General features: G+C 35.8%; 1 protein-coding gene across 1 annotated transcript in view; it reads right to left on the reverse strand.

Moving 5' to 3' along the window:
- tomm70a (translocase of outer mitochondrial membrane 70 homolog A (S. cerevisiae)) overlaps positions 1-12330 on the reverse strand; it is a 93548-nt gene that overhangs the window by 33105 nt on the left and 48113 nt on the right. Inside the window, exons 8-9 of the mRNA XM_028799842.2 lie at positions 12152-12259; positions 11797-11913 (exon numbers count right to left, since the gene is read on the reverse strand). Coding sequence (XP_028655675.1) covers positions 11797-11913; positions 12152-12259 — 225 coding nt within the window. The remainder of the gene's footprint in view (positions 1-11796; positions 11914-12151; positions 12260-12330) is intronic.

The following is a 12330-nucleotide window of genomic DNA, read 5'->3' on the forward strand; positions in this document are numbered from 1 at the left end:
TCCATCCATTATCCAACCCGCTATATCCTAAATACAGGAGACAATAAGTGGATATGTATATATACAGTATATATATGTATGTATGTATATATGTATGTCTATATTTATATATATATGTAGATATGTAAATTTGTATATGTATATATATATGTTTATGTGGATGTGTATATGTGTATATACGTATGTATATGTAGATATGTGTATATGTAGATATGTTTATGTATATATATAGTTACATAACCTCTTTAACACACTACTTCTCCGCTGCAAAGCGCGGGTATTTTGCTATATGTAGATATCTGTATATGTAGATATGTATATATATGTATATGTATATATATATGTTTACATAACCTCTTTAACACACTACTTCTCCGCTGCGAAGCGCGGGTATTTTGATATAGATATATATATATATATATATATATCTATATATATATGACAGCAACACTCATAACAATGACAACACAATTACATATATATATATATATGTACATATGTATATATATATGTGTCAATCTATCTATGTATGTATGTCTAGATATATATATATATATATTTGCAGTTGGAGATCCACAAAGGGAGAAAAAATGAATCACGTATCATAAAGTAATTTTATTCCTGAGCTTTCAACCCCTATCAGGGGTCTTCATCAGAGGATAATGCTTAGACTTACAAGAATCAAAGGCAATATATAGCAACACATTCAGTATGGGGGGGTGTTATATATGTGTATATATATCTAGATGTGTATATGTGTAGATATGTAAACATTTATATATATATGTGTCCGTGTGTGTATATATATATACAGTAATCCCTCACTTATCGCGGGAGATAGGTTCCAAGGCTGACCGCGATAACTGAATTTCCGCGAAGTAGAGACACCATATTTATTTAATTATTTAACGTGTATTTGGACGTTTTTAAACCCTCCATGTATTGTTTACAACCCACCATTTACTCTATTAATAACAGGGACGACTGCTAAGCAATATGAAATCGGTAGATAAGTTTACACTTACTGTATGGCGAAGTACACGTACCAGCTTGTAGGCAGTCATGATGTCGTCGACCTTGTTGCAAAGATTCCTAAAGCAGATTCCATCCAGACTACTGCCTTATCACGTCCACTTGCAACTCGTTTTGCACCCTGCCTAAAGGACACTGCGGCCGTAGATCTTATATGCTTTTCCTCCTTTTTAGATAAAAAGAATCGTGGACTCATTTATGCTGTAATGGTGTCCTCCAGCAGTGTAGCTGTTCCCTTCCTTCAACATATCCAAAACTTTTACCTTTTCTGCAATCATTTGCATCTTCTGTGCAGTAGCACGTTAATGCTGCATGAGTGAGATGAGACTTCCTGGTTAATGCAATGCTCTGTCACTGAGCCAATCAGCAGCACACAGGAACTTAACTGCGTGCTCTGATTGGGTAGCTTCTCAGCCATCCGCCAATAGCATCTCTTGTATGAAATCAACTGGGCAAACCAACTTAAGAAGCAAGTAAAAAGACCCATTGTCCGCAGAAACCCGCGAAGCAGTGAAAAATCCACGTTATATATTTGGATATGCTTACATATAAAATCCGCGAAGTCGTGAATCCGCGAAAAGTGAACCGCGAAGTAGCGAGGGATTACTGTATATATATATGTATATGTATATATATATATATATATGTGTGTGTGTGTGTATGTATATGTGTGTGTTTATGTATGTGTGTATATATATGTTGATATGTGTGTATATATATATATATATATATATATATATATATGTGGATGTGTATATCTATACTAATAAAAGGCAAAGCCCTCACTGACTGACTGACTGACTCACTCATCACTAATTCTGCAACTTCCCGTGTAGGTGGAAGGCTGAAATTTGGCAGGCTGATTCCTTACAGCTTACTTACAAAAGTTAGGCAGGTTTCATTTCGAAATTCAACACGTAATAGTCATAACTGGAACCTCTTTTTTCACAATATACTGTAATGGACGGCAGCTCGATGGCCGTGGGAGGAGGAGTTGAGTGTCATGTCATCACGCCTCCCACGTAATCACGTGAAAAGACTGTGAACGCAGTAGGGACAAATGAAGGAGGAGCCGCAAACAGCGAAGAACAAAAAATTCATTAAACAATTGAGAAGGGAGCGAGTGAAGCATACAAGCATGTTCATAAGGGAAACAAAGCACGGTGTAAAACGTAAGTTTAAATTAAGTTTATAGAAACGCTACCGCTGCGGATTGCAATAACGTGAAAAGACTGTGAATGCAGTAGGGACAAATGAAGGAGGAGCCGCAAACAGCGAAGAACAAAAAATTCATTAAACAATTGAGAAGGGAGCGAGTGAAGCATACAAGCATGTTCATAAGGGAAACAAAGCACGGTGTAAAACGTAAGTTTAAATTAAGTTTATAGAAACGCTCCCGCAGCGAATTGCAATAACATATTCGCGAGATAAAAGTTTAATGAGAAGACACGAGGTATAAACGAACCACACGCCGTAGCGCAACGTTAGGGGCAACAGTTTCAACCATTCTATGATCTGCCTCTCGCAACTGAAAGACGGCACATGGCGGATGTTAGCCCACTTGCTGACCGCAACGTTAGGGGCTTCAACTCTGGCGCTGACGATATTCGATTCTCGAGAGGGGATGCAGTGAGTGTGTATGCCTGATGAGCCCAGAATTAAGGAGAAACACGTGTCGCATACTCTTTGCATGATTTGAAAGTAAACTATTAAAACCATTCTATGATCAGCTTCTGGGAACAGAAAGAGGGCACGTGGCGGATGTAAGGCGACTTCCTGACCAACCACAAGCGTAACCTGGCAGGTAACCATCCATACAGTCAGATTGTGATTCAGAAAACGAATACCATGAATTTAATTACCACGATCTACATACTGTCAAATAAACGAAACACACGCCGTAGCGGGACAGCTGTGAAAAGCGAGGTTCACAAAAAAACAGATCCTTAACAAATTGTTATTAGTATATTTTCGATCCGTTTAAAAAGGTTTTACTTTCTTCTTAAAAAATTAAAAGCAGTACTTCGCCGCAACGAAGCGCGAGAATTTGGCTATATATATCTGCTTCTCACAATTAAAAGAGGGCACGTGGCTGATTTTAAACGACTTCATGACCAAACATAAGTGTTACCTCCCAGGTAGGGTTACCACTTTTAATACAAAAAAATAAGGGACGCATACTGCAGCGGGTGCCACATCCCAGTGCCAACAGTTTGCAGACTCTACTTAAAAGACCCGCCCTCCTCACTGGACAGTTAAAAAGACCAATCAAACTAACGATGACGTCAAGTATTACCCAATCAAAAGTAGGAAAGGAGGCATCTTCATAAAATGCGTGTGGGATGATTTGCATGAGACGCTGCTTTAAAAAAAATGATAAAAAAAATACGGGACAAATTCCGTCCCGTATTGATTCAAAACGGGACGCGCAATTTCATTCTCAAATACGGGACGATTCCGTATTTTAAAGGACGGGTAGCAACCCTACAGTGCCAGGTAACCACCCATACAATCAGATTGTGATTCAGGCTAGGAATGCAATGAATGTAATTACCCCGATCTACATACAAGGCAAAAGTCTTGCAACATTCAAAGATGATGGCTTGGGATAAGTACACCATAGAACATAAAAGAGCTTATGAAGCCTTGAACCGAAAAAAGATCTCAGAGATCGTAAAAAAAAAAAAAGGAGGTAATGTCGTTTTACTCGCTGTAGATTTTAGTCAAACATTACCAGTTATTTCACGAGGGAGACCAGCAGATGAACTCAACGCGTGTTTAAAATCCATGCTTCTCCCATGCTCGGTTATATGTCGCGTGTTCTCGGGTAGGTGCACCAAAAAATGTATACATTTAAGCATGTAATGAGCAAACAAAAAATGAGGTATACCCGAAGGCACTGCAGTAGTACTTAATGTAACTTTACTTCTTAAATGTTAATGTTTTACTGTTTAATAATTTATACGCTTCTTATATGTTGTTCAAATTCTTTTATCAAAATACCAGTGACAGCGCAATGCACGATAACGTGGAGTGAATACACCATACGCATCCGCCCACGGCCGCCCTGGTGTGCGCAGATAGGAGTTGATTCTACAATAAAATAAAATAAAGATAAAAACCCAGGATTGTTTCCTGCCTTGTGCCCTGTGTTGGCTGGGATTGGCTCCAGCAGACCCCCGTGACCCTGTGTTCGGATTCAGTGGGTTGGAAAATGGATGGATGGATGGATAAAAAGAGTAATACAATCATCACCCATAAAGCGGATAGTAGACGTGACGTTCTATATGTGTACCAGATTTCAAGTCAATAGGTGAAACGGTTTGCGAGCTACAGGTGATTTAAAATCCTGGACAGACAAACGAATAGCCACGGTAGCACATTACAGAAGAAGATTTTACTGTTTAATAATTTATATTTATATGAAATGTGCTTCTTATATATTACTTAATATTCTCATATGATAATGATGTTAATGTTGTTTATATTGATTTCTATGTTATTGAAACTGCATGTATGTGTGTATATGTATGTGTATATATATATATATATATATATATATATATATATATATATATACACTAGCAAAATACCCGCGCTTCGCAGCGGAGAAGTAGTGTGTTAAAGAGGTTATGAAAAAGTAAAGGAAACATTTTAAAAATAACGTAACATGATTGCCAATGTAATTGTGTTGTCATTGTTATAAGTGTTGCTGTCATATATATATATACATATACACATACACATATATTATAACACACTACTTCTCCGCTGCGAAGCGCGGGTATTTTGATATATATATATATATATTCTCTTCCATTCATATACAGATATATATTATATATATATATATATATATATATACACACACACATATATATATATACACATACAGAGATATATATATATGTGCGTGTATATATCTGTATGTGTATATATATATATATATGTGTGTATATATATATATATATATATATATGTATATATCTGTATGTGTATATATATATCTGTGTGTGTGTGTATATATATATATATATATATATATATATATGTATATATATAAAAGGACGCACTATCTTTGATATATGCACATACTGAATCGACAGGACACACATTCAACTGGGACAACGTAAAAGTTAAATTTAAGGCCAGTACAAAAAGCGCCACAGAGTTGGCCGAGTCTTGGCTATCAGATGAAAATGCCATCAACAGACACTTGGACATAAACCCAGCATATGCCAACTTAAGAAGGACATATGCACTTTAATTAAACGATACACCCCCCCCCCCCCTTTGATCATACTGACTTAGTCACCTCCACCCACCCCCCACTGAATGTGTTGCTATATATTGCCTTTGATTCTTGTAAGTCTAAGCATTATCCTCTGATGAAGACCCCTGACAGGGGTTGAAAGCTCAGGAATAAAACTATTTTATGATACGTGATTCGTTTTTTCTCCCTTTGTGGATCTCCAACTGCAAATATGCAAACCGTATCACAGACCTTCTCTTCCATTCATATATATATATATATATATATATATATATATATATATATATATATATGTGTGTGTGTGTGTGTATGTATATGTATATATATGTTGATATGTGTGTGTGTATGTATGTGTATATATATGTGGATATGTATATCTATGTATATATGTATATGTATATATATGTTTATATGTGTGTGTGTGTATATTATATATATAAAAGACAGCAACACTCATAACTGACAACACAATTACATTGACAATCATATTACGTTATTTTTAAAATGTTTCCTTTTCTTTTTCATAACCTCTTTAACACACTACTTCTCTGCTGCGAAGCGCGGGTATTTTGCTATTTATCTATATATATATATATATATATATATAAAGGAGAGTTGGGATCCGAGAGACTGTATTTGTGTGTTTGTGGAGGGATGGAGAGTTAAGGCGGGTGTTGGAGTCACGTGATCATCTCCCCTCCCATTCACCTCATTTCATTCACTTCATTTCGCTCCAAGCTGAGCTCCGCAGCTGGCGCGGTCTTGCTGTTCTTGATTTCCTTTTCACATGGCCAAGTATACGTTGCATGCTCAAGAGTAAGCTCAGCGCACAACTTGGTCATATTACAACCGGAGGGACAAACTGACAACATGGTATACAAAGAGATCCTTAACAAATAATTATTGGTATAATTTCCCTCAGTTTATTATTTAAAATTTTAAAGCAGTACTTCGCCACTGCGAAGCGCGGGTATTTTGCTATATATATATATATATATGACAGCAAAACTCATAACAATGACAACACAATTACATTGACAATCATGTTATGTTATTTTTAAAATGTTTCCTTTTTTTTTTTCATAACCTCTTTTACACACTACTTCTCCGCTGCGAAGCGCGGGTATTTTGCTATATATAGATATACATATAGAGATATAGATATATATAGATATAGATATACATATATATATATGTATGTATGTCTATATATATATATATATATATATATATATATATATATGTAAGCTTATAAGTACTGCCTTACTTCTCTTTAAGAAAGGAAGATGTAATGATACTTGATTTAAACGATTCCATGTCTTGGTGGGTTTGCGTAGCTTATTGTCAATATCTTTACACCTGTTTTTAAGACTTATTTACTGAAACGGGCTTTCACGAAAAAAGTTAGGGCTTTGCTACAGGATACACCCTCCACAAGTTAAGCAAGTAAAAATAAAATATATATTTCTGTTTTATTTAAACCTTTTAAGTTCATATGCATAGTCCCATTTGGCTGTTTTAGTTTTTTTTTTCTTTCTTCAGTAATATTTAATCTCCTTAAAGAAAAAGAACATATGCATTTTACTTTTTTTGTATCTCTTTAGTAATATTTTAGTGTAAAAGGATAACCAGTATTTAAACCTTTTATGTTACTTTATAAATTTATTTTACACAATGTTGAAAAATTAATAAGAAAGCTACATATTTTGGCAGCTGCTGCTTTCATTTTCAATGAAATGAAAAAAGCTCTCCAAGAGAAAACGTCAATGAAGAAGAAACAGTTTGCACTATCTAAAAATGAGAAACCCTCATTTATAAAGGTTTGCTGCAGATGACTTAACTGAAAATAAATGAATAGTTCCTATGTGTATAATACATATTTATCTATTTTACTTATGCCTTTATTCCAGCAACTTGCAACATCTGAGGTACAATTTGTTATATTACTTTTGTTTTTTGCAGCACAGGCAGGTGAAGTGACTTCCTCAGGGTCACACAGTGGTGTCAGTACCAGGATTTGAACTGACAAGCTCCGGGTTTGCTGAAATATTACTGAAGAAAGAAAAAAAACGAAAACGGGCAAATAGGGCTATGCATACAGATGTCCATCCATCCATTATCCTCCCTGCCAACACAGGGCACAAGGCAGGAAACAAACCCCGGGCAATGTGCCAGCCCACCGCAGGGCGCACACACCAGGGACAATTTAGAATCGCCAATGCACCTAACCTGCATGTCTTTGGACTGTGGGAGGAAACCGGAGTACCCGGAGGAAACCCAGACAGACACGGGGAGAACATTCAAACTCCACGCAGGGAAGCGAACCCGGGTCTCCTAACTGGCACCTTTCACTGCGTCACCATGCCGCCCGCATACAAACTTAAAAGGTTTAAATAAAACAGAAATATATACCTTTATTTTTACTTCCTTAACTTGTGGAGGGTGTATCCTGTAGCAAAGCCCTAAGTTTTTTTATGAAAGCCCCTTTCAGTCAATAAGCCTTAAAAACAGGTGTAAAGCTAAACTTGCAGCACCACTATTCAATTACAATTGCCTAACGCCTCTCCTAAGGGGACATACTGTGGGATCTAGGCATCAGTCAAAGCACCAATCACAGGCCCGATTAGAAAGCGGGAAGCTGTGATTTGTCGTCTCCCTCCCATGTAACAATCACAGCCCGTGTTATTACGCACTATGTATGTATGTATGTATATATGAAGAGGATGGATGGATGGATGGATGTATATGTGTGTGTTTATGTATATGTGTATATGTATGTGTATATATATATATGTTGATATGTGTATATATATATATATATATATATATATATATATATGTATATATATGTATATGTAGATATGTGTATATATGTATATGTATATATATGTTTACATAACCTCTTTAACACACTACTTCTCCGCTGCGAAGCGCGGGTATTTTGCTAGTATATATGTGTATATGTATGTATATATATATATGACAGCAACACTCATAACAATGACAACACAATTACATTGACAATCATGTTACGTTATTTTTAAAATGTTTCCTTTACTTTTTCATAACCTCTTTAACACACTACTTCTCCGCTGCGAAGCGCGGGTATTTTGCTAGTATATATATATATATATATATATATATATATATATATATATATATATATATATTACAGTGGGGCAAAAAAGTATTTAGTCAGCCACCAATTGTGCAAGTTCTCCCACTTAAAAAGATGAGAGAGGCCTGTAATTTTCATCATAGGTATACCTCAACTATGAGAGACAAAATGAGAAAAAAAACATCCAGAAAAATCACATTGTCTGATGTTTGAAGAATTTATTTGCAAATTATTTGCAAACATCTTTTTAAGTGGGAGAACTTGCACAATTGGTGGCTGACTAAATACTTTTTTGCCCCACTGTAATATATATATATATATACACACACACACACACACATGCAAGTATAATTATAATCGTAATTAAAACGTTAAAGAAGCAGGGAAGGAAACAATGTATAAATACGGCAAAAGTTTCATTGCAGATAGGCCAAATTGCTGGAGAAAAATCTTCTTTGCCTTGCAAGGACACGATACGACTCACGATCGTATTTCAAAAAGTGTCTTCTTCGGCTTTATCCAGAGAACTAAATATGTAGAACTTGCCTTGAATATCCACTCTCAATTTAGCAGGATAAAAGAGGCTGTATGTGACTTCAGCTTTCTGTAAGTGTTGTTTAATGCTGCAAAAGTTCAGCATTTCAGGTGATTTCAGCACCCAAAATACAGAAATAAAGGAAATGCTTTATAATAACACCAGGTATTCTGCTGTGATTGGGTTCAGTTTAACTGAAGTGGAAAAAGGCTTGCGGCAGGCCAAAACAAACAGTGCAATGGGACCAGACGGCATATCAGGTCGGCTCTTAAAGTCTTGCTCTAAGCAGCTCTCCCCAGTTTTTCATTTACTTTTTAACTGGTCTCTGACCTGTGGTATTGTACCTAATCTGTGGAAACAATCAATCATTACCCCTGTATCTAAGGGTTCTAGGCCAAGCTGTTTAAATGACTACAGACCAGTGGCACTTACATCTATTCCAAAGAAATGCTTTGAACACTTGGTGAAAAACATTTTAATGACAGAGACAAAGTCTTTTCAAGACAACAATCAATTTGCTTATTGTGCAAACAGAAGTGTGGAAGATGCTCTGCTTGTTATCTTACATCAAATCTATACCTTTCTTCATCAGCCTGGTTCATATGTCAGAGCACTATTTTTGGATTTTTCTTCAGCGTTCAATACTATACAGCCTCATATACTGATTGGGAAATGAAACAGTATGAATGTAAACCCATTTATCACACTATGGATTCAGAACGTTCTTTTAAATCGTTCACAGACAGTTAAAGTTCAGGACACTTTTTCAATAGCCATTCATTCAAACACAGGAAGTCCACAGGGGGGTGTCTTATCACCATTACTGTTTACTCTGTACACAAGTGACCTGAGACAGAACAATGACCACTGCTCCATTATTAAGTATGAGGATGACACCATGATTATAGGATGCATATCTGGGGAGGATGAAAGCCACTATCTAAATCAAGTGGACTGTATGGTAAACTGGTGCAATAAAAACTCTCTCACTCCGAATGTAAAAAAGACCAAAGAAATTATATTTGATTTTAAGAGACAGAAATCTGTATGTTCACCTATTGTAGTTCTGGGAGAGGAGGTAGAAATAGTGAATGAATATAAATACTTAGGAACTTACCTAGATAACAATCTTAACTGGAATACAAATACAAAAAAAATTATTTTCTAAATGCAACCAGCGCTTATTTCTCCTCTATAAACTCAAACTATTTAAAGTAGACAAGGACCTCATGTTGTCCTTCTATCGTAGTATGATCCAGTCCGTGATCACTTTCAGTTTCATTGCCTGGTTTAATAGTCTGACAAACCAAAACTCAAAAAAGCTCCAGCAGTTTCCGAAGTATGCAGCTAAAGTTATTGGGGCTGATGTAGATGATTTGACTAGTGTGTGTCAGAGGGCAATGCTAAAGAAACTGGAAATCATCTCAACTGATGACAGACATCCATTACATGTAGAACTAAACTTCAGTAAATCAGGAAGGATAGTTGCTTTGAAAACCCACACAAATCACTCCGGAAACTCCTTTCTTCCTAGTGCCATACGACTTTTCAATAAGAAATATCGGAGATAATGTTTAAGGTTTTGATATATATCTTGTTACCTTTTTTTTTTTTTTGGTATAATTATGTTTTATCTAACTGCCTTATCTTAACCTTTCTTATTTCTATTTGTCTGTTTTATTTCATTCTGTCTGTTACCTGTTATTAGAAGCAACTGAGAAGGCAAATTTCATGTTTTCCTGTGTAAACATGACTAAATAAAGAAACCTAAACCTAAAATGTGGCATGTTCAACAGCTGTTTAAGGTGAAAAATCGAATGCGAATGTGGTTATTTTAAAAAATAATCTTGTTTCAGTCTGAGAAGTGACATCAGATTTAGTTTAGATTCTAATTTGTTGAAACGTACAATGAGGCTTCAAGGTTTTGAGGTGTTAGAGCCACGTATGCGGCAAAATCCTACTTGAAGTCCTCTCCAATTATTTGAGATAATACTTCAGCGGTAAGTTTCACTGGGTTTGGGCTTTCACGGTTTTCAGGGAGACCTTTGATTCTGATATTCCTTCTTCTATATCTATCTTCCAGCACAGCGAGTCTACCTCCAAGCACTTTGTATTCAGATTTTGTAGCCATTGCTTTTTTGTCAGCGGCGGAAGCCTATTGTTCAAGCTGAGCATCAAATGCTCTAAATTTATTTTCAAACTTGCTTGCATTTTCCTGTATTATTTCCTCATTTTCTCTAGCATACCTCAAAGTGATTACCATATACTCGCGCATAAGTTGGGTCTTGAAACCCGAAAAATTGATCATAAAATTAGACCCCGACTTATACGCCCGTTCAAAAATGTGACACTTAATTTTTTTTTTTTTAACATCTTCTTCCTTCCTCCAATCTCACATCAGTTTCTCAGACACATCGAATTTTATTGCAGCAGCACAGTTATCAATTTCTTTTGCCACTTCAACGACTTTTAATTTAAAACCAGCTCATATTTTCTTCTGATTGAATGCTCCATCGTAGATAAGGGATGCTCTTACGATACAGGTGTATGAGGGTGTGTGATACTAAAAACACAAAACAGTGCAAATGTCGCTTCAGAATAGATCAGGTATTACTGTGTGGTCAAGCAGGCACAATACACAGAAAAAAAGGCAGTGTGCTCCGTGGTTACTCTCTCAGGTGGGCGTTAGCATATCATAATCTCTTGAACCAATAGTGTGAGTTTTCCGCATTCAACTTACACGATTGACATTATAAAATACTGGAAATTATACAGTAAAATCAAGCCTGTTCTCTCTATAAGAAATTCCATTATAAAAATAAAAATCTGAACACTCACCTGTGCATAAAGCGCATAGCCTTCAGCACATTTTGGGAACCTTTTAATGACATCTTCAAAGCCAGTCATGGCAGACTGAACTTGAGAAAGATTATTTCCATTATATGCCTGACGATACTGGAAAAAAAAGGAAAAAAACAGACTTTAAATTTTCATTTGTTTTGGGGTTTTCAATTAATTTTTTTTCTGAAATGTCAAACAAACTTGAAAGCAGGTTTATCTGTGATGCTTCATCTTATGACAACACAGAATATTTATGGATACGTATCAACATATTTTTTGTTTTTTAGAATTGTAAAATTATCTTTCTAACATTTGAAAACCCCCAAAAAAATATAATGAAAAGAAGACTTACCAGAGCAAAGCACTTTTGTGCTTGTGCTAAAGCTGAGTCTGGCCTTAACTGAATGCATTTGTCAAAATCACTAACTGCTTCTTCTACCTGATCCAACAGGATTCTGAGCTGTAAAAAAATGAGAACAAAATAGCAACTTTAAAAATAGAGTGTATCTGAAATGGAAATATGCAAAACAA

This window comes from Erpetoichthys calabaricus, chromosome 4, assembly GCF_900747795.2.
Source record: "Erpetoichthys calabaricus chromosome 4, fErpCal1.3, whole genome shotgun sequence".
NCBI lineage: Eukaryota > Metazoa > Chordata > Cladistia > Polypteriformes > Polypteridae > Erpetoichthys > Erpetoichthys calabaricus.